The 24,365-nt window shown below is 38.9% G+C and overlaps 1 protein-coding gene across 7 annotated transcripts in view; it reads left to right on the top strand.

Moving 5' to 3' along the window:
• Positions 1-24,365, top strand: part of SPAG17 (sperm associated antigen 17) — a 275,909-nt gene that overhangs the window by 168,207 nt on the left and 83,337 nt on the right. For all 7 annotated transcript variants that reach the window (XM_035252595.3, XM_009001977.4, XM_009001979.4 and 4 more), the window contains 4 exons: positions 1,013-1,104; positions 16,629-16,868; positions 17,852-17,963; positions 19,576-19,701. In XM_035252595.3, the coding sequence (XP_035108486.3) occupies positions 1,013-1,104; positions 16,629-16,868; positions 17,852-17,963; positions 19,576-19,701 (570 nt within the window). The remainder of the gene's footprint in view (positions 1-1,012; positions 1,105-16,628; positions 16,869-17,851; positions 17,964-19,575; positions 19,702-24,365) is intronic.

The raw sequence follows: 24,365 nt of genomic DNA, 5'->3' as shown, positions 1-24,365 counted from the left end.
GAGAGTAAAGTAAACATTTAGAAAGATACTTGGTCAAGGAAAACAAGTGAAACAATGAGGCAATTCATCTAGAAAATAATAATGTTTCATTAAGTTTGTCCAAAGGAAATGGACTCCTTGTTAATAATATTCATTATTTATGGTAGCCAAAGAAGGATTTCTCATAAAGAAGCAATGCTGCATAATTTCCAAAAATTTAGGAACCTCTGTCAGTTACCAAAGGAGTTTATACATGGCATGATTCTAAAGTAAACCTTATAAGACCAAGTTGATGATGAGCCATTTACCATATCAACCAAAATGGTTGTTTAATCCATCAGTTCTGGGTCCTGATGGGGACGTAGAAGGAGAGCATTAAGTACCTAAAAAAAATGAAAGAAAAGAAAAATAGATAGGACTATATTTCAAAAAAAAAAAAAAAAAAAAGGTAGGGCTGCTCTCTAACACTCACGTCCAGGGCCACACCTGCCTATTAGTAAGAAAATAATGTGAATTTGCTGCCTTTTCTTTATAATGCTACTGAAAAGACCAAAAGCCTGTGAAAATCTAGATAATGGTTAACTTAGGATTGAATGCACCTGATAGATATTGCACTCAGTTTCAGGTCTCCCGAGTCAGGAAAAATGTAAGCCTTCAAAACAGAATGACTACAATGGCAAGGGAAGGGCTTCACTATGGATGGAAACATTGGATTTGCTCTGTGTAGTCTGAAGGCGGTAAACTAGGATTATTAGGTGAAAGCTTCAGGGAGAGAGACTGCAGTTCAATAAAAGCTGCAACACATCAACACACTGAGGGAATGCACTGTCCCCGGAATCTGAGTTGCCCATCACTGACGTGGCTCAGTCCCACATCAGATGTTCATTCTGGAAATGACAAGAAAAAAATCAGAGGTAAATAAATGTGAAGTTGAATTTGATAGCCTTTGAGGTCTCATCTAACCCAGAGATTTAGTCCTTCTATGATATCTTATTTAAGAGTTACTAAGGAGTTTAATTTTGTCTGGTTACAGGTAACAAAGGAATCAGCAAAACAGACATATCAGATCAAGAAAAAGAAAAAGAGAAGGAAAAGATTCCTTTCATTTTAGAAGGCTCTCTCAAGGTAATCCAGCTTACATAAGGTTTAAAAACAAGCAAAGCTGCACTGAAACATTACAGAACAGGATAGTGGTTGCCTTTGGGGCAGTGGGAGTGGATGGTGATTGGGAAAAAGCATGAGGATGGCTTCCTGGAAGCTGGAGACCCTCTCTTTCTTGACCTGCTGGTATTTGCAGGAGTGTTGGATTTGTGCCACTTGTGCGCTTTGTGTGTGTATGTTATAGTTCATTTTTTAGTTTTTTTTTAATCTGTCATTTTTTTTCCCCATGATGTTTTCAGGGCTTTTATGTTATTGATTCTATCAGGTTGATTCCACTTTGAGATATACATATTTTTTATGCATTCTCTTAGAATATTCTTATAGATGTACTTTTTACATTCAGATATGTATCTGAAATGTGTTTTTATACAGTATTTTGTAAAGGTTTACTTTTTCTTTGTCCAGATAGGCTATTTTACTAGTACTTTATAATTAAATGTAACATTAATTCTCCCCACTGAATTTGGGTGTTGACTAGGTCATATATTAGGTACCCATTTATTCTTTGAAATCAGTTTTGAATGTTGTAGTCTGTTTCAGTCACCTACTTAATTATTCCTATGCACATACCATACTATTTTAATTATAATAGCTTTGTTGTAAGCTTTCATGTTGAGTAAGCAAGAGCCAACTTCCCAACCCCCATGAGCATGCAATAAACCTTTAAACAAAGTTGATTAATTTTGGTGAGCCTCTGGTTTCTGGATATTAATGGCAAAGAAAATTACATGCTGGCCAAGCACAGTAGCTCATGTCTATAATCCCAGCTCCTTGGGAGACTGAGGCAGGAGAACTGCTTGAACTGGGGAGGAAGAAGTCGTGGTGAGCTAAGATCCAGCCTGGGTGACAGAGCAAGACTCCATCTTGAAAAAAATAACAAAACAAAAAGCAAAAAACATGCCATACCTTCAACTTTATTGTTAATTACCACCAAACTTTATTAACTTTTAAACTGTCTACTGACTTGGAGACTAATATTTGTTAGTTTTCCTCATTTGTTGATATACTGAATTACAGAGAGTGATTTAACAAATTACATTTGCATTTCTATAAAAAACTCTTCATTGTTTCCTTAAATCGAGTTCTCATCCCACATAACTACATAGATCATAATTGCCTAAGTGTGTCTGGTAGGAAGAGGGACTTCATGAAATTCACATTCCTTTATTCCATCCTAACTGCAGCTTTGAGAGTAGAACCTAGTAATTCTAATTTTAATAGTCTCCTGGGAACATCTTTATGGACATAATAGATAAAAATTACAGTACTATATGTTCATGGCACATTATTATTTCCAGAAAAAACTGGGTTTGATTTGATAGCATTTTGTTTGGAATTTTTATGTCCATAATAAATGAAATTGGTCTATGGGCTTTTTTGTTGTTATTAACAAGCATTAGTATTAAGGTTATGTTGGCTTTTAAAAACTTATTTTTATTACTTATTTTTTTAACAGAAAAAATAGTATATATTTCTGGTGTACAACATAATATGTTGAATTATATATATATTGTAAAATGGCTAAATCAAGCTAATTAACATATGCATTAGCTCGCATAGTTATTATTTTTACGTGGCAAGAATACTTTAATCTCTTAGTAATTTTCAAGTATGCATTTCATTGTTGTACAATTTCGTCATGTTGTACAATTGATGCCTTGAATTCATTCCTTCTGTCTAATTGAAATTTCATATCCTTTGACCAACGTCTTCCTGATCCCCTCCCCTGTAGCCCCTAGTAACTACCATTCTACTCTCTGTTTTCATGAATTTAACTCTTTCAGATTCCACATATAAGTGAGATCATGTGCTATTTGTGTTTCTGTGCCTGGCTTATTTCACTTGATATAATGTACCCCAGGCTTATCCATGTTGCTGCAAATGACAGAATTTTCTTCTTTCTAAAGGCTGAATAGTATTCCACTGTTTGTGTGTGTGTGTATATACTACTATATATTATAATAGTTTATATAATAGTATATATTATCTAGTATTAACAGTATATATTATACCAGAATATGTATAATATATTGTAATCATACTACATCTTATAACTACATATAGTATCATATAGTACCATTATATATTATGTATTATATATATCTACATATATAATACATAATATATAATGGACATAATGTAATATATGTATATATAGTAGGATGTATATATAATAGTATATATATGTATAGATGTAAAATAATATTCCAGAGTGTGTGTGTGTATATACTACTATATATTATAATAGTTTATATAATAGTATATATTATCTAGTGTATATAACAGTATATATTATACCAGAGTATATATAATATATTGTAATTATACTATATCTTATAACTACATATAGTATCATATAGTACTATTATATATTATGTATTTTATATGTACATATATAATACATATATTATGTACATAATGTAATATATGTATATATAGTAGTATGTATATATATAATAGTATATATGTATAGATGTAAAGTAATATTCCAGTGTGTGTGTGTATATATACTACTATATATTATAATAGTTTATATAATAGTATATATTATCTAGTTTATATATTATAACAGTATATATTATACCAAAGTATATATAATATATTGTAATTATACTATATCTTATAACTACATATAGTATCATATAGTACTATTATATATTATGTATTTTATGTGTACATATAAAATACATAATATATATGTACATAATGTAATATATATATAGTAGTATGTATATATATAATGGTATATATATGTATAGATGTAAAATAATATTCCATTGTGTGTGTGTGTGTGTGTATGTATCTCACACTTTCTTTATTCATTTATTTGTTGATGGATGCTTAGGTCAATTCCATATCTAGGCTATTGAAAATAATGGTGCAAAAACCCAAAAACCATGGGCATGCAGACAATTTTTCAGCATACTGATTTCAATTCCTTTAGATATATACCCAGTCATGGGATCGCTGGATAATATGGTAGTTCTAATTTTAATTTTTGAGGAAACTTTATATTGCTTTCAATAATGGCTGTACTAATTTATATTCCCATTATCAGTGTACTATGGTTCTCTTTTCTCCACATCCTCCCCAACATCAATTATCATGTCTTTTCTCTCATAGTCATTCTATCAGGTGTGAAATGATATCTCCTCATGAGTTTAATTTGCATTTCCCTGCTGATTAGTTATGCTGATCATTTTTTCCTGAACCTGTAGGACATTTGCAAGCCATCTTTTGAGAAATGTCTGCCCCGGTCCTTTGCTTATTTTTTAATTGGGTTATTTGTTTCCTTGCTACTGAGTTGAGTTCCTTATGTATGTTTTTAGATATTAACTCCTTATCATTGCATGCTTTTTAAGTATTACACCCTATTCCATAGATTGTTTCTTCACTTTGTTCATTGTTTTCTTTGCTGTGCAGAAAAGTTTAGTTTAATGTGATGCCATTTGTGTGTTTCTGCTTTTGTTGCCTGTGCTTTTGAGATCATATCCAAAACATCATTGCCCAGAACAATGTGATGGAGATTTCTCTTGTGTTTTCTTCTAGTAGTTTTATAATTTCAGGACTTACATTTAAGTTTTTAATCCATTTTGTGTTGTTTTTTGTGCCTGGACATTAGATAAGAGTGTAATTTCATTTTTTTTTTTTTTGCATGTGAATATCCATTTTTCCCAGCACCATTTATTGAAAAACTTGGTCTTCCTCAATTTTGTGTTCTTGGCATCTATGTTGAAAATGTATTGATTGTACATGTGTGGATTTATTTATGGACCCTCTGTTGTATTCCATTGATCTGTGTTTATGCCAGTAGCACGGTGTCCTGATTACCATAGCTTTATAGTTAGCCATTTTGAGATCAGGTAGTGTGATACTGTTACCAGTGGTGAATCCATATGGGTCACAGCAACCTCAATTCTTGCCTCCTCCGAAGAAAGAATTCAGCTAAGGGGCATAAGGCACAAGGAGAGTCTGAGGCAGGTTTTAGAGTAAAAGTGAAAGTCTATTAAAAAGCTTTAGAGCAGGAATGGAAGGAAATAAAGTACACTTGGAAGAGGGCCACGCAGGTGACTTGAGAGATCAAGTTTGCGGTTTGACCTTGTGACTTCGTGTTTTGTATGTTGGCATACTTCCAGGGTTTTTCACTACTTCTCCCATGATTCTTCCCTTGGGGTGGGCAGTTCACATGTGAAGTGGCCTGCTAGCACTTGAGAGGGGAGAAGGCACAGTGTGGTTTCTGGAGTTGTGCGCATGCTTACTTGAGGCGTTCTTCCCTTACCAGTCTAGCGTTCCTAGAGGAAGGTCATATAACAGTTAAACTCCACCATTTTGCCTCTTAATGCACATGTTTGAGCCCACTCACCCAACTCCGGAGGTCTCACTGGGAAGCAGCTGACCACCAGTTTCAGGTCCTTCCCATCTATTGGGAGATGCCCCTTCCCTGGCAACAGCTATGACCAATTATTATTTCAGAGAGAGAGAGTTAACAATTACCTGGCTATCACCTGATAGTCACCTGGCATTCCTGCCATGTGTGATGGGGGGTAGCCCTCTACTGCCCTGCTTGTGCCCAACTAGCTACCTACTTTAATAATACCTCTTGCTTTTTTATTTTTGCTCGAGAGTGTGTTGGCAATTAGGAGTCTCTGGTGATTCCCTACAAATTTTAGGATCTTTTTCTATTTATGTGAAAAAAACGACACTGGAATTTTGACAGGGATTGTATTGAGTCATAGATCACTTTGGGTAGCATGGACATTTTTGTGGCATTGAGATACATTTCCTCTCTACTTTGTTGAGAGTTTTTATTATGAAAAGATTTTGAGTTTCTCATACATTTTTTCTGCATCTATGTGATGACCGTATGATTTTTATTCTTCACTCTGTAATGTGGTGTGTCACATTTATTGACTTGAATATGTTGAATCATCTTTGCATCCCAGGAATAAATCACACTTAATCATGAGAAATGATCCTTTCAAATGTGCGGTTGAATTTGGTTCACTAGAATTTTGGGGAGGATTTTTGCAACTAAGATCACCAGGGACAACGGCCCGTCATTTTATTTTCTCATAATGTCCTTGTCTGGCTTGGCTATCAGGGTAATGTTGGCCTCATAAAATGAGTTTGGAAGTATCCTCTTTCTTTCCATTTTTTTCATAGAGTGAGAAGAATTTGTTTTAGTTCTTTCAATGTGTGAGAAAATTCATTAGTAAAGCCATCAGGTCCTGGGCTTTTCATGATGGAAGATATTTTTTTACTGATTCAGTTTCTTAGTTGTTACTTGTCTGTTCAGATTTTCTAGTTCTTTATGACTCAATCTTGGTAAGTTGTATGCTTCTAGGAATTTATCTATTTCTTCTAGGTTATCCAATTTGTTGGCATGTAATTATTCATGGTATTCTCTGTGATCCTTTGTATTTCTCTGGTACTGTTTGTAATGTTACCTCTTTTACTTCTAATTTTATTTATTTAAGTCCTCTCTCTTTTTTTCTTAGTTACTTTAGCTAAAAGTTTGTTAATCAAGTTTATCTTTTTGAAAAACAAATTTAGTTTCTTTTTTTTTTTTAACAAAAAGTTGAATTCATAGTTTTATTGATCTTTTCTGGGACCTGAGGCTTGAGCCTGAAGCTTGGGTCCACTGAGGTGGGCCTGGAGCTTGAGTCTGCTCTAACAAGCCCGGATCCTGAATCCGCAGCATCCAGCCTGTCACCAGAGTCCACTGGTGACTGGGTTAACTGGGTTCATGGAGGTGGGCCTGGAGTCTGGGTCCTAGAGTGCTGACCTGATACTGGAGCAAACCTTGAGCCTGAGTCTGCGGGAACTGGCCAGAGACTTGGATGGGCCTACAAATAGGTCCACAAGGATGGGCTTGGAGCCTGAGTCCATGGGGCAAGCCTGGGTCCACCGGAGCCTGGGGCTTTGCTCACCAGCCTGGATCAACGGGGCTGACCTGGTGCTAAGGCATGAGGACAGGCCTGGGTCCTAGAACCGTGTGGCCAGACCGCAACCTGAGTCTGCAGGGGTGGTCCTAGAGCTGAGATTCACAGGAACTAGTCTAGTGCTAGGGTCTATTGGGATGGGCCTGGAACCTCAGTCTGCTAGTCCCAGCAGGCCAGGACCTTGTGTCTGTTGGAATATGAGGCCTCAGGGGCTTTCCTGAAACCTGGTGCCACAGGGGATGACCTGACACCAAGCAAATCTGGTTCCTGGGTCCACAGGGGCCAGCCTAGAGGCTGGGTCTATGGATATTGACGGGTGCTGGGGCAGGCCTGGAAGATAGGTTTTGCCCTTGCCAGCAAGTCTGAGGCTACAAACGTTTGCCTGGTATTAAGGCATACTGAGTCCTGAGTCAGCAGTGGCCATTCTGCAGCTGGAGAACCTGGATGCTGCCTGGCAGTGAGGAGGGCCTGGAAGCTGGATCTGTCTGTGCCTAAAGTCTGGGGTCTGAGAACCGTCCGAGCACTGGGAAGGACCTAGAGGCTGAGTCTGCCAGGGCAGACCTGAAGTCAGGGGCCACGGAGACCAGCTTGGTGCTAGAGGTGCCTGGAGCCTGGGACCACTGAGGTGGGCCTGGCAGTGAGATGGGCCTAGAGCCTGAGTCTGCAGGGGCTGCCCTGGCATTGGGGCAGGCCTGGAGGGGTGGTCTGCAGGTACCAGCCTGTGTCTCCTTACTTCCAAGCTACATCAAGGTGCTATACTCTCTCACCTGGTTTTCCTGGCTCTTGTGAAGGTATACTCATGTACGGGTAGTTGTTAAAATCAGTGTTTCTTGAGGGATGAGTGCTAGAAAGTCCTATTCCACCATCTTGCTGATGTCATTCTGTGTTAACTTTAAAATGAATTGAGGAAGTCCAGCTGTAGACAAGATCAACATGGAAAAGAATCACTGACATTCCTATTCACCAGCAATAACCAATTAGAAAAACGAGGAACAAATTTTATTCACAAGAGCAACAAAAACTGTATTTTCATTGTGTGTGTGTGTGTGTGTTTTATTATACATTAACTTCTGGGGTACACATACAGAACATGCATGTTTGTTACATAGGTATACACATGCCATGGTTGTTTGCTGTATCTATCACCCCGTCATCTACATTAGGTATTTCTCCTAATGCTATCCCTCCCCCAGCCTTCCACCCCCCTGCTATCCTTCCCCTAGCCCCTTACCCCCTGACAGGCCCCAATGTGTGATGTTCCCTTCCTTGTGTCCATGTGTGCTCATTGTTCAACACCAACTTATGAGTGAGAACATTCAGTGTTTGGTTTTCTGTTCTTGTGTCAGTTTGCTGAGAATGATGGTTTCTAGCTTCATCCAGGTCCCCACAAAGGACATAAACTCATCCTTTTTTATGGGTGCGTAGTATTCCATGGCATGTATGTGCTGTATTTTCTTGATCCAGTCTATCATTGATGGGCATTTGGGTTGGTTCCACGTCTTTGCTATTGTGAACAGTGCCACAATAAACATATGTGTGCATGAGTCTTTATAATAGAATGATTTATAATCCTTCGGGTATATGCCCAGTAATGGGATTGCTGGGTCAAATGGTATTTCTATTTCTAGATCCTTGAGGAATCACCACACTGTCTTCCACAATGGTTGAACTAATTTACACTCCTAACAACAGTGTAAAAATGTTCCTATTTCTCCACATCCTCTCCAGCATCTGTTGTCTCCAGATTTTTTAATGATCCCCATTCTAACTGGTGTGAGATGGTGTCTCAATGTGGTTTTGATTTGCATTTGTCTAATGACCAGTGACGACGAGCTTTTTTTCATATGTTTGTTGGCTATGCATAAATGTCTTCTTTTGAAAATGTCTGTTTATATCCTTTGCCCACTTTTTGATGGGGTTGTTTTTTTTTCTTGTAAATTTGTTTCAATTAATTGTAGATTCTGGATATTAGCCCTTTGCCAGATGGGTAGACTGCAAACATTTTTTTCCATTCTGTTGGTTGCCGGTTCACTCTAATTATAGTTTCTTTTGCTGTCTGGAAGCTCTTTAGTTTAGTTAGATCCCATTTGTCTATTTTGGCTTTTGTTGCCATTGCTTTTGGTATTTTAGTCATGAAGTCCTTGCCCATGTCTATACCCTGAATGGTATTGCCTAGGACTTCTTCTAGAGTTTTTATGGTGTTAGGTCTTACATTTGAGTCTTTAATCCATCTTGAGTTAATTTTTGTATAAGGTGTAAGAAAGAGATCCAGTTTCAGCTTTCTGTATATGGCTAGCCAGTTTTCCCAGCACCATTTATTAAACAGGGAATCCTTTCCCACTGCTTGTTTTTGTCAGGCTTGTCAAAGATCAGATGGTTGTAGATGTGTGGTGTTACTTCTGAGGCCTCTGTTCTGTTCCATTGGTCTATATCTCGGTTTTGATACCAGCACCATGCTGTTTTGATTACTGTAGACTTGTAGTATAGTTTAAAGTCAGGTAGTGTGATGCCTCCAGCTGTGTGTGTGTGTGTGTGTGTGTGTGTGTGTGTGTGTGTGTGTTTGCTTATGATTGTCTTGGCTATGTGGGCTCTTTTTTGCTTCCATATGAAATTCAAGGGAGTTTTTTCCAATTCTGTGAAAAAAGTCAATGGTAGCTTGATGGAGATCACATTGAATCTATAAATTACTTTGGGCAGTATGGCAATTTTCCCAATATTGATTTCTGCTAACCATGAACATGGAATGTTTTTTCATCTGTTCATATTCTCTTTTATTTCCTTGAGCAGTTCTCCATGAAGAGGGCCTTCACATCCCTTGTTAGTTGTATTCCTAGGTACTTTATTCTCTTAGTAGCAATTGCTAATGGGAGTTCACTCACGATTTGGCTGTTTGCCTGGTGTATAGGAATGCGTTTTTTCACATTGATTTTGTACCCTGAGACTGCTAAAATTGCTTATAAGCTTAAGGAGATTTGGGGCTGAGATGATGGGGTCTTCTAAATATACAATCACATTGTCTGCAAATAGAGACAATTTGACTTCCTCTTTACCTAATATAATACCCTTTATTTCTTTTTCTTGCCTAATTGCCCTGGCCAGAACTTCCAATACTATGTTAAATAGGAGTGGTGAGAGAGGGCATCCTTGTCTTCTGCTGGTTTTCAAAGAGAATGCTTCCAGTTTTTGCCAATTCGGCATGATTATTGAGATAATCATGTGGTTTTTGTCTTTGGTTCTGTTTTTGTGGTGGATTACATTTATAGATGTGTGTATGTTGAACCAGCCTTGCATCCCAGGGATGAAGCCTACTTGATCATGATGGATAAGCTTTTTGATGTGCTGTTGGATTTGGTTTGCCAGTAGGTTATTGAGGTATTTTGTATCCATGTTTATCTTGGATAATGGCCTGAAATTTTCTTTTTCAGTTGTGCTGCAGTAAACATACATGCGCGTGTGTCTTTATAACAGAATTATTTATAAACCTTTGGGTATATACACAAACGTTTTGGTATCAGGAGATGTTGGTCTCATAAAATGAGTTGGGAAGGATTCCCTCTTTTCGTATTGTTTGGAGAAGTTTCAGAAGGAATGGTACCAGCCCCTCTTCGTACCACTGGTAGAATTCAGCTGTGAACCCGTCTGGTCCTGGACTTTTTTTTTTGGTTGGTAGGCTATGAATTGCTGCTTCAACTTCAGACCTTGTTGTTGGTCTATTCAGGGATTCAGCTTCTTCCTGGTTTAGTCTTGTGAGGGTGTAAGTATCCAGAAATTTATCCATTTCTTCTACATTTACTGGTTTATTTGCATAGAGGTGTTTTTAGTAATCTCTGATCGTAGTTTGTGTGGGATCAATGGTGATATCCCCTTTATCATTTTTTATTGCGTCTATTTGAGTCTTCTCTCTTTTCTTTTTTATTATTCTGGTTAGCGGTCTATCTATTTTGTTGATATTTTCAAAAAACCAGCTACTGGATTTATTGATTTTTTGAAGGGTTTTTTGTGTCTCTAACTCCTTCAGTTCTCCTCTGATTGTAGTTATTTCTTGTCTTCTGCTAACTTTTGAATTTGTTTGATCTTGCACCTCTAGTTCTTTTAATCATGGCATTAGGGTCTGGATTTTAGATCCTTCCTCACTTCTCCTGTGGGCATTTAGTGCTATAAATTTTCCTCTCGACACTGCTTTAAATGTGTCCCAAAGATTCTGGTACATTGTGTCTTTGTTCTCATTGGTTTCAAAGAACATCTTTACTTCTGCCATCATTTCATTATTTATCCAATAGTCATTCAGGAGCAGGTTGTTCAGTTTCCATGTAGTTATGCGGTTTTAAGTGAGTTTCTTAATCCTGAGTTCAAATTTGATTGCACTGTGTTCTGAGAGACTTATGATTTCTGTTCTTTTGCATTTACTGAGGAGTGTTTTACTTCCAGTTAAGTGGTCAAATTTAGAATAAGTGTGATGTGGTGCTGAGAAGAATGTATATTCTGTGGATTTAGGGTGGAGAGTTCTGTAGATGTCTATTAGGTCTGCTTGGTCCAAATCTGAGTTCAAGTCCTGGATATCTTTGTTGATTTTCAGTCTTGTTGATCTGTCTAATATTGACAATGGGTGTTAAAGTCTCCCACTATTATTGTGTGGGAGTCTAAGTCTCTTTGTAGGCCATTAAGAACTTACTTTATGTATCTGGGTGCTCCTGTATTGGGTGCATATATATTTAGGATAGTTAGCTATTCTTGTTGCATTGATCCCTTTACCATTATGAAATGCCCTTCTTTGTCTCTTTTGATCTTTGTTGGTTTAAAGTCTGTTTTATCAGAAACTAGGATTGCAACCCCTGCTTTTTTTTTTTTTTTTTGGCTCTACATTTGCTTGATAAGTGTTCCTCCATCCCTTTATTTTGAGCCTATGTGTGCCTTTGCATGTGAGATGAGTCTTCCAAATACAGCACACTGATGGGTCTTGACTCTTTATCCAATATGCCAGTCTGTGTCTTTTGATTGGGGCATTTAACCCACTTACATTTGAGGTTATATTGTTATGTGTGAATTTGATCCTGCCATTTTGATGCTAGCTGGTTGTTTGCCTGTTAGTTAATGTAGTTCCTTCATAGCATCAATGGTCTTTACAATTTGGTATGTTTTTGTAGTGGTTGGTATTGGTTGTTCCTTTCCTTGTTTAGTGCTTCCTTCAGGAGCTCTTGTAAGGCAGGCCTGATGGTGGTGACAAAACCTCTCAGCAGTCACTTGTTCATAAAGGATTTTATTTCTCCTTCATTTATGAAGCTTAGTTTGGCTGGATATGAAATTCCGGGTTGAAAATTCTTTCCTCTAAGGATGTTCAATATTGGCCCCCACTCTCTTCTGGCTTGTAGGGTTTCTGCCAAGAGATCCACTGTGAGTCTGGTGGGCTTCCCTTTGTGGGTAACCTGACCTTTCTCTCTGGCTGCACTTAGTATTTTTTTCCTTCATTTCAACCCTGGTGAATTTGACAATTATGTGCCTTGGGGTTGCTCTTCTCAAGGAATATCTTTGTGGTGTTCTCTGTATTTCCTGGATTTGAATGTTGGCCTGTCTTGCTAGGTTGAAGAAGTTCTCCTGGATAGGATCCTGAAGAGGGTTTTCCAGCTGGATTTCCTTCTCCCCATGACTTTCAGCCATACCGATCAAATTAGATTTGGTCTTTTCGCATAATCCCATATTTCTTGGAGGCTTTTTTCATTTCTTTTCACTCTTTTTTTTCTAATATTGTCTTCTCACTTTATTTCATTGAGCTGATCTTCAGTCTCTGATATCCTCTCTTCTGCTTGATCTACTCGGCTATCGAAACCTGTGCATGCTTCACAAAGTTCTTGTGGTATGTTTTTCAGCTCCATCTAGTTGTTTATGTTCTTCTCTATGCTGGTTATTCTAGTTAGCATTTCATCTAACCTTCTTTCAAGGTTCTTATTTCCTTGCATTCGATTAGAACATGCTCCTTTAGCTCAGAGAAGTCTGTTATTACCCACCTTCTGAAGTCTGCTGCTGTCAATTCATCAAACTCATTCTCCATCCAGTTTTGTTCCCTTGCTGATGAAGAGAACAGGCATTCTGGTTTTTGGGGATTTCAGCATTTTTGCACTGGTTTCTTCCCATCTTCATGGATTTATCTACCTTTGGTCTTTGAAGTTGGTGATTTTGGATGGGGTCTCTGAGCGGACGTCCTTTCTGTTGATGTTGAAGCTGTTTCTTTTGTTTCTTAGTTTTCCTTCTAACAGTCAGACCCCTCTTCTGCAGGTCCCCTGGAGTTTGCTGGAGGTCCACTCCAGATCCTGCTTGCCTGGGAATCACCCATGAGGGCTGCAGAACAGCAAAAATTGCGGCCTGTTCCTTCTTCTGAAAGCTTCATTCCAGAAGGGTACCCACCAGATGTCAGCCAGAGCTCTCCTATACGAGATATCTCCCAGTGAGACTACATGGGGGTCAGGGAGCCACTTGAGGAGGCAATGTGTCCCTTATCAGAGCTCAAGTGCTGTACCTGGAGATCTCTTACTCCCTTCAGAGCTGCCGGGCAGGGACATTTAAGTCTGCTGAAGCAGAACCCACAACTGCCCCTTTTTCCAAGTGTTCTGTCCCAGGAAGGTGGAGGCTTTATTTATAAGTCCCTGATGGGCTGCCGCCTTTCTTCAGAGATGCCCTGCCCAGCAAGAAGGGAGTGTAGCTGACAGTCTGCCTGCAGGGGCCTTGCTGAGCTGCTGTGGGCTCCACCCAGGGGCTGTGTAAACTTCCCTGTGACTTTATTTACACAGGCGAGGTTAAAACTGCTGACTAGAGCTTCAGCAATGGCGGACACCCCTCCCTCCATGGAGCTCGAGCCTCCCAGGTCAAGCTCAGACTGCTGTCCTGGCTGCAAAAATTTCAAGCAAGTGGATCTTAGCTTGCTGGCCTTCGTTGGGGTGGGACCCGCCAAGCCAGATCACTTGGCTCCCTGGCTTCAGCCCCCTTTTTCAGGGGAATGAGCAGCTCTGTCTGCTGGAATTCCAGGCACCACTGGGGTATGAGAAAAACAACAGCAAGAAAAACTGCTGCAGCTAAAATGGCCACACAGTCTTGGGCTAGAAACCCAGGACACTGGTGTTATAGGCACTGGAGGGAATCTCCTGGTATGTGGGTTGTGAAGACCGTGGGAAAAGCACAGTATCTGAGCCAGAGTGTCAGAAATGTCCCTAATGGCTTCCCTTGGCTAGGAAACGGAGTTAGTTCTCTAGCTCCCTGCGCTTCCCGGGTGAGATGATGCCCCACCCTGCTTTGGCGTCCCTTCTTGGGCTGCACCCACTGTCTAACCAGTCCCAGTAAGATGAACCTGCTACCTCAGTTGGAAATTCAGAGATCCCTCACCTTCTGGATCACTCTTGCTGGGAACTGCCGACTGGAGCTGTTCCTATTTGGCCATCTTGGCATAACCCCCCTGTTTATCTTTTCTCTCTAGCTGCATTGAAAACGTTCAGTGGTTTGCTGGTAAATGCTTAAGCAGTAGCTCTCCAGGAAAATAAAAGTATGCATATATGTACATAAGTTATAAATGTTTCTGATATAGAGTGCATATAGCACAGAAGTTACATGTAATAATAAACCATATAATATTCTTTATGTAAATTCCATATGGCTACACATAAATTACAAATAGCATTTTGATTCCTATAAATTGATTTTTGCTAAATTGTTGTATCCTTAGCCAACCTATGGTTACAATTCATAAACACATGTAGTTCTAATGTGAATATTGATTGATATTTGTATTTGTATTAACAAGTAAGACAAAAGTGAAACAAACAAAGGATATGTCTCACTCATTTGTCAATGACATGAGCAACTTTTTTGCTGAGTCAAGTAATAGGTTTTTAATACTGGAAGAATATTTCTTCAACTTTCTCTGCTGGTAACACTGTAACAGCTTGTCTGCATTATTAACAAGATCTCCATCACTGCCTTAAATCTAGATAATAAACAATCAATCCTGACTTGTAGCATTTGCTGATAATCTGTAGTGTAAATACTGCTGTGATGGCTGATTTCAAGCTACCATGTGACCACACTGAAGTCGGCAGTGCTCGCAGTAGCACACCCTCATGTAAAGCTGTCATACCATTACAATTGACATAAATAAACTCCAGAGCATAGACAATAGTGAAATGTAACAAAATACTTACAGTGTGGTAAGTTTTGAGTCTTTATTGCCTTTATTTTTAATATTCTGCCTAATTGTGAATTTACGTCATTTTTAGATGATGGTCATGGTTAACAGTTGGCTCACAGAATTTCTAAAAATGTGACAATAAACCCGTTTAAGTCAATATGAGCCAGGTCCAATAAGCCAATGTTATTTCCTGCTTTTGATTTATTGATCTTCCTTAATGTTAGGATGAATGTCTTTCTTCAACTCTGGAAATGTCTCCGCCATTATCTGTTCAAATACTGCCTTTTCAAAAATTCAATTCCATTTTTAAGAAGTCTTTCAAACTCACTTTGCCATTTTTGATAATCTTTTCTTTCTTACTTACGTGTTTGATACTCCTTTTTATTTACTTACGCATGTTTTAAAACTTATTTTATATTCTCTATTTGGTAATTACAATATCTATAGTCTTTGCAGGTATAATTTCACAGTGTCTTCAGGTTCTTGTTCAACGTGGTTTATTTCTGCATGTTTTGTGTGAGTTTCATTTTTGAGCTTCTATCAAATCATAATGTTAATGGTGGAGGGATCCAGGTTCTTGGCGTCTTGCATAAAGAATTAAACTAAAGGCACAAACAGAGCAAGGAAATAATAAAGGAATTTAATGAAAACGAAAGTCCACGCCACAGTGTGGGAGCGGTTCCAAGCACAGGACCTCAAACGCCCCCTTACAGAAATGTGGGGAGTTACAAAGTCATTGACTTGGCCCGCCCCCTATGGAGAGGATATTTCCTGTCATAGCTGAAGTATGAATCGGCCTGAAGTTCCCTGCCTCGATAACTGCTTTAAAATAAAAGGTTAAAGTAATCTGTATTTTGGCCACGAATCTATGTGAGGACAGGCTTGTGGTTAGGAGCGCTTAGGCGAGACTTGCCCTCCATCGAATTACCTATTTTATCCATCATTTTTGAATTATTTTTGTCCCAGGAATGTTTCTCTGAACATCTAGTCTTCCACGTTGTCAATAAACCATCTTCAGGACCTAAATGAAAGATGCAACTCATGTGGAGGGTGGGAGACTGGGAGACCAGTTAGGAGGCTGTTACGATGGTCCAGGCTAAAGACAACAAGAACCTAAACCATCGAAATTGCAAAATAAACCATGAGAGAAGCTGGACTGAGGAGCGATCTCTAAGGGATAATAGACAGGATTTAGTAGACAGGAATTGAGTGAGAAAGAGAGTCAAGGATGACTTTAAGGTTTCTAGTTCAGCATTTCGATTTGCCAGAGACACCACTTACAAAGGTCATGTGAACTGTTCTCCAACATGGACCTGAATAGTACCTATGTTTAATTTGCTTCAAAATCCTGTTAAATTTTTTAAATGTGTTTACAGGCATGGAAAGAAGAGCAAGACCGATTAGCAGAAGAGGAACGCTTAAAGGAAGAAAAGAAAGCAGAGAAGAAGAGCAAAGACGCCGGTGTAAAGAAAGGCAAGGATAAAGCAGAGGAAGAAGATAGGAAGTCTTTGAAGAAAAAGTCGTCTTGCAATGAGAATCCTAAAGAAGAACAAATCAAGATCCGAGAAGTAACAGAGGAGTCCCTCCACCAACCAGAACCTGAGATAACTTACCCGGTAGACTCCAGTTCTGTAAAACTTAGTCTCTTTGGGCTATTCCTGGTTGTTTTGGGAAAACACGGCTTCTGTAAGATTCCTTTGTTTTCACTGCCACCACAGTGGCCTAGGGTTTCTTCTCCTATCAATGAGCTCAAACCTGCCTTCTGCCCCATGATGTCTGGGACTCTGTTTCTAGTCAATCATCAAGATGAAAAGACCCTCAGGCCAGTTTTTATGTGAGTGCCATGAACCTAGCTAAAGTCAGTAAAGATAGAAATTTCACACAAAAGCACCCTTTTAGGTATATGTAAATCAGTGAACACAAAAGTTGGCTTTATCTGTCTCAGATGATGAGACTTGCTGCCTACATTTTGTCTCCTTGTAGGCAATCGTGTTTCTGGCTTGTATGCTTTTGTAAAACCTTCCCTTTGCAAATTCTCCCTCAGCTAGCTGTTATGAGAAAAACCTCATGGGAAAAAAAATGGAAAGAAATATAACAGCCTTTGTGCTTTGTAGCCACTCCTCTAAACCAGTTCTCAAATTTTAGCATGCATCAAAATCCCCTGGACCTCTGTTAGCAACATTCAGTAAAAAATGTCTTCCACATTTGACCTCCTAAAAGGGAGTGTCCACTCTCCCCAGCATCAGTTCATTTTAAGCAGAAAATTAACAATGAGTGAATGAGAATTTGAATTCTTCTTGAACTGCCTTGACGCAGTATCAAGGTCAAGTGCTTCCATTGTCAATAGGATGTGCCAATTGACACAGAGAATGTGCCAATGAACAGAGTTTAAAAGCATAGACCTTTAATTCTGCCTGTTGTTGTAACATCACAGAAGTTTCTTAAAATAATATGAACACTGGCTTCTGAGTCTGCAAAGTGACAGACGTTATCACTTAGCAGAAATTAAACTTCTGGCAACTTCAGTTGGCTAACACCGATACGTTGATTTTTGTCTATTACAGCTTCCACACTCAAAGCATGATATTTTCTCTTCTAGTTCCATGGATATAATATGGGAAATATACCCACTCAAATCTCGGGGTCAAATTACTATCTGTATCCTTCTGATGGCGGGCAGATTGAAGTGGAAAAGACGATGTTTGAAAAAGGTACACTTTGAAAGCAGCTGGTTAATGACTGGAAAGCTAGTAATGTGTTTCAGATAACCAGGGGCCCTCTACTTTTGACTTTGTGAGGGTGTGACTGTGTCCCCCACCATACGTTTAGGTGCCACAGTCAGCATTTTCAGACTTCACACTTTCTGCTATTATAATTGACTCTACAAGGCATGGGCCTGTCAAGAGTTTAGCTGGTACATGCTAATATGACCATTCCGGTTGTTAAAATATTGAAATACTCTCATACAATTATTAAATAGTATAATAGTAACTGCAATCAGCAATTAAGGAACAATATTCATTACAACATATGTTGTCATGGCAGAAACCAAACGCATTCTGTGAGTTCACTGCATTTTTCTGGTGCGGCTCTGAAGCACGGAGCTTGAGGCCTGCTCCCAATATCGACCTACTGTCGCTCTTACTAAGATTTGCACAAAATGCATATAAGTTTCAGGTGGTTCGTAGTGAATTCAGTATTTTCTCCCAGTCCTGTCAATTTTGAGGGATGATAGATCAATCAAAATTGAAATTGAAAAGAAAAAGCCAGATTTATTTATTTATTTATTTATTTATTTATTTATTTATTTTTGAGACGGAGTTTTGCTCTTGTTACCCAGGCTGGGGTGCAATGGCGCGATCTCGGCTCACCGCAACCTCCGCCTCCTGGGTTCAGGCAATTCTCCTGCCTCAGCCTCCTGAGTAGCTGGGATTACAGGGACGCACCACCGTGCTCAGCTAATTTTTTTTATTTTTAGTAGAGACGGGGTTTCACCACATTGACCAGGATGGTCTCGATCTCTTGACCTCATGATCCACCCACCTCGGCCTCCCAAAGTGCTGGGATTACAGGCGTGAGATTTATTTTTTTAAAAGAGAAAACAGAAGAAGAAAAATGAGTCTGAACACTAAAACAGAGACTTGGTTGTTGAAAAAATTCTTATTAACTACCATAATAATAACAATAATAGCTACTATAATGAACACAGAATTTGTATGAGTTGTAAAACCCTTTCACATTAATTATGTCATTTTATGAATTATAACATTGATTATAGGTATACATTGCCTCAGCAGTTCATTTTCTCTTCTGAAATTGGTTTGAAACGTGATTAGCAGGCCTGCCAACATCGCCTTGGTCTACCTGCCATTCATGCCTAGAATTCCACCATTCCTTTATTCCCTTAGGCATTCTTTTATGGAGATGTCGACATCTCTAGGCATTTCCTTCCCTGGTGTATATTTTATGCTGCTTTTTAAATTTTTGTTTCGGGGTCACGTTCAGGTTGGTTCTACAGGTAAATTGCATATTGCAGGGGTTTGGTGTGCGTATTATTTCATTACTCAGGTAATCAACCGAATACTCGACAGGTAGTTTTTGGTCCTCGCCCTCCTTTCACCCTCAAGTAGCCCTGGTGTCTATTGTCCCCTTCTTTGTGTTCATGTGTTCTCAGTGTTTAGCTGCCACTGATAAGTGAGAACATGCAGTGTTTGGTTTTCTGTTCCTGTGTTAGTTTCTATGCAGCATTGCGTAAACGTCTTGTCAAGGAGCTTAATGTGGCATCCTGATCGGCCCGTCTTCTATCCTGTGGTTCCTCCTCAGGTCCAACTTTTATCAAGGTGAGAGTGCTAAAGGACAGGCACAATTTTATAATTCACTTAAGTGACCCTAAGGAAATTGTGAAAAAGGAAGAGAAAGAAGGAGATGAGGAACAAAATCTTGAAGCAGGTAAGCAGTGGCATCTTTGTGCCAGTGGATCTTAATGCTTAAGCAATGTGCCAAACGTGTCTACCTGACAGGAATACATGTGGACTCCCTGACTTAGCACATGGAATTTCCCCACATGGTAACCAAGGTATTTCACTATCCTGTAATGTGATGTTATTATACACCTAGTCCATCATAGTGGGCTGCTTACTTGATTTTTTTTCCTCCAGGCACCTAGCTTTTGATTCCAGCTGATAGAGTCTACCCAGACTGGTCACCGTTATGGAGCAACACTGAGTCTCTCATATCTATTCTGCCCTTAATTTTGGTCTATGCGCTTGTACCAATTACATTCTCTAGGATGCAAGTTCTTTTTGCAGTGATTCCGACCGTCGTATAGCTTCTTTCCAACATTCACTGCAATGATGCGCTTTCTCCCTGCGCTCTATCACTTAATCCTCTGTAGCACCAAATATATTAGGTTGCAAATACAAGGAAAAACCGTACATTCGACCATACATTTACCTGCTTGGAGATGAGAGCTACAAATAGATGTCCACTGATAAAACACCATGAAACTTCCTGATAACACCATTGTGCCAGGTAACATCACTAAGAGAAATTAATTTCTTCTTCCTTGCCCAATATGGTATTGATTATACCTGCAAAAGAAAATGTGTTACTAGCCAGGCTTGGTGGCTCCCGCCTGTAATGCAGCACTTCGGGAGGCTGAGACAGGCAGATCATGAGGTCAGGAGATCGAAACCATCCTGGCTAACACGGTGAAACTCTATCTCTACTAAAAAAATACAAAAACTTAGCCAGGCATGATGGCATGTGCCTGTAGTCCTAGCTACTCAGGAGGCTGAGGCAGGAGAGTCACCTGAACCTGCTAGGCTAAGGTTACAGTGAGCCGAGATCATGCCACTGCACTCCAGCCTGGGCAGCAAGAACAAAACTCTGTCTCAAAGAAAGAAAAGAATAGAAAAGAAAAGGAGTTACTAGATATATTCAACCCAAATTAGTGATATGAGGGCCAGGCACAGTAGCTCATGCCTGTAATCCTAGCACTTTGGGAGGCTGAAGTGGGCTTATCACTTGAGCTCAGGAGTTCGAGACCAGCCTGGCCAACATGGCGAAACACCATCTCTACTAAAAATACAAAAATTAGTCTGCTGTAGTGGCAAACACTTGTAATTCCAGCTATTTGAGAGACTCAGGCACAAGAATTGCTTGAACCCCAGAGGCAGAGGTTGCAGAGCCAAGATTGCACCACTGCACTCCAGTCTGGGTAATTGAGAGAGATTCTGTCTCAAAAAAAAGAAAGAAGGAAAGAAACGAAAATTAGTGATCACCAGTAACTAAATTTCATATATGAGGTTAGTTAGCGACATTTTCTAAACCCACGGGAAGCACGCAATTTTTTTTTTCTCCGATTCTCTTTGCTAGAGAAAGAACACAATGTTTGACAGGTGTGACTGTGCTCAAAAACTTAACACCGAAATTTTAAAGTGAGTTTTCTTTATTTTACCTAATATAAAAATATATGAATCATTAAAAATTAAGAAATATGGAAATACTTAAAGAAGATACCTGTTGCCTATAATTCTGCCACCCCGATGATAACCACTGCTAATAATATATTTCTTTCTTCATCCTCATGGGCATTTTCATATTCATTAAATATTCTTTGAAAGCAAGATTTTTTGATGATTTAATATTTCATTGATATATGATTATAGTTTACCTATTTCCATGTTTTACATATTTAGGTGATTTCCACAAAAATAAATAAATATATTTAGTCATATTTATATAATTTTATATAAGCATATATATCTTAATGCATGTTTGTGTTACATCCTTATTCGTGTATATATATTATATATTTACATATAAACATTCATATATTCATTTGTATAATTTTTTTATTTTTTACATTATTAACTAAAGTCCCCTTTTTAGCCCTAACATTAAACCTTCCATTTTCATTTCAGCTTTAATTATCCCTGGAGTCTGCACACTTTGGCCCAAATTTGCCCCACAATCTGTTTTTGTATGGCCCATGAACTAAGAATTGTTTTTGCATTTGTAAAGGATAGTTCAAAAAAAAAACAAAAGCAAAGAAGAAAATGTCATAAACACTATATACGTGACGTATAAAACCTAAAACATTTGCTACCGGGCCCTTTTCAGAAAAAGTTTGCTAATCCCTGATGTAGATGGATCTGCAAAAGGTTAACAGACGGAGAGAAAGATGAGGATGCAGAGAAGAGTGGTCAGTGCCCAGCACTGCTGGCTTTCCTCTTTTCCATTTCTGCCCTGGTTTATTTGTTTTTGTTTAGTTTTATTAAGTTTCTCTTCACATGATGCACACAATAGGATGTCCTCTCGGTGTTTATGCATCTCTGGAATCTGGACGCACATCTCCGCTGGATACGGGACCCGTGGCCTGTCATCCTTTTCTCGTTCTGATTCATAGCTGCTGTTGCATCATCTTGTAATTTCCACATTAGAATGTGATGAGCCCTTGTAATCTAAGAATCGAGCTCCAGCTTTAGCTCAGGAAATTTTTAACTTGGTTAATTTAATTTTTGTTCTTCTTCATTTGTTTCCTTTTTCCTTCTGTAAAACCCGCAATTTGCATACATTTATCCTCCAGATCTTTTACGTCTTTTGTTTTCTTCACGACTCTCTTCTCTTTCTTTAAATGTTTCCTCTGGATTTTTTTTTTCACAGAAAAATGATTTATTTAGGCAGAGAAAGAGAAAAAGGAGAGAGAAAAAGATGAGAGAGAGAAAGCTTCCATGAAGATTGTGGAAAGGGACCCGAATATGGAGTCCCAGAGAGGAAAGCAGCTTCCACACTGAGTGGAAGGAGACCCCAGAGGGGGAAATCCCTGCTCTGGATTTTGTTTTGTTTTGTTTTACAGACAGGTTCTTGCTTCGTTGCAGAGGCTAGAGTGCAGTGGCCCAATTATAGCTCATTACAGCCTTGACCTCCTGGGCTCTAGGGATCCTCCCACCTCTGACTCTCAAGGAGCTGGGAGTAAAGGCACATGCAATCATGCCTGGCTAACTTTTGCATTTTTTTCTTTTTTCTCTGAGACGAAGTCTTGCTCTCTTGCCCAGGCAAGAGTGCAGTGGCGTGATCTCGGCTCACTGAAACCTTTACCTCCCGGTTCAAACAATTCTCCTGCCTCAGCCTCCCAAGTAGCTGGGATAACAGGCACTAGACCGGCTAATTTTTGTATTTTTAGTAGAGTTGGGTGTCACCATCTTGGCCAGGCTGGTCTCAAACTCCTGACCTTGTGATCCATCTGCCTCAGCCTCCCAAAGTTTTGGAATTACAGGCATGAGCCTCCACAACCGGCAACTTTTGTATTTTTTTGTAGAGACAGATTTTACCATGTTTCTTAGGCCTTTCTCAAACTCCTGGGCTCAAGTAAAGTGCTAGAATTATAGGTGTGAGCCACTGTGCCTGGCCTGCTCTGTTTTGAAATAATTTTTTCACTTGATTTTCTAAGAAACTCATTTGAATTTCAAAAGTGACCATTTTCTCCTTCAAGTCATATATGGATTATGGATGGTTTTGTTGGGAAAGTATATTTTTAAATTCTAGAAAATGCTTTTAAAAATATCCTTATGTACTTAAAAAATTCAAGCATTTCACTAACTCTTCTATAATTTAATTTTGCTGAGCATGTGTTCTGTTTGTTTAGTGTTTTCTTTTCTGATTCTCCAGTCTCTGTCCATTCCACTCCATTAAATGGCCTATTGCACATTCTTTTTCTCAAGTTTCTACCAATACAACTCTCTTATTAACAGGGCGTGAAGATGCCAGTTTTCCTGAATCGAACCCTAATGGATAGTAAGCATTCTTTTTTTGGTAGACTTTATTTTTCATAGCAGTTTTGGGTCATGACAGAATTAAGCAGAAGTTGCAGAGATGTCCCTCCTCCCGTACACATGCACAGCCTCCCCCACTGTCAACGTTCCTCACCTGGAGCGGTACATTTGTTACAGTCGATGAGACTACATTACTCTCTCATTATCAATCAGAATCCACAGTCTATGCTGCTCTTGGTGTTGTGCGTTCTATGGGTTTGAACAAATGTATAGTGGCGTGTGTCTACTATTATAGTGTCATACAGAGTAGTTTCTCTGCCCTAAAAATCTGTGCTCTTACTGTTCATCTCTCCCTCCTTCCTAACCCCTGATAATCACCCATCTTTTTACTGTGTCCACAGTTTTGCTTTTTCCATAATATCACATACTTGGAATTATATACTACATAGCCTTTCACATTGATTTTTTTCATTAGTAATATGCATTTAAGTTTCCTGCTTGTCTTTTCCTGGCTTGATCATTTTTTTTCTGAGCACTGAATAATGTTACATTGTCTCGAGTACCACAATTTTATTTTCCCACTCACCTACTAAAAGACATCTTGGTTGCCTCCAGCTTTTGGCATTCATGTACCAGTTTGTGTGTGGACATAAGTTTTCAACTCCCTTGGATAAACACCAAGGAGTGTGATTTTTGGATTACATGGTAAGAGTATGTTTATGTTGGAAGAATCCACCAAACTGTCTTCCAAATTGGCTATACCATTTTGCATTCCCACCAGCAATGAATAAAAGTTCATGTTGCTCTATATCCTCACCATTATTTGCTATTTCAGAT

This window comes from Callithrix jacchus, chromosome 7, assembly GCF_049354715.1.
Source record: "Callithrix jacchus isolate 240 chromosome 7, calJac240_pri, whole genome shotgun sequence".
Classification (NCBI taxonomy): Eukaryota; Metazoa; Chordata; class Mammalia; order Primates; family Cebidae; genus Callithrix; species Callithrix jacchus.
The sequence above is the reverse complement of the archived record's forward strand: the minus strand, read 5'-3'. Positions and strand labels throughout refer to the sequence as shown.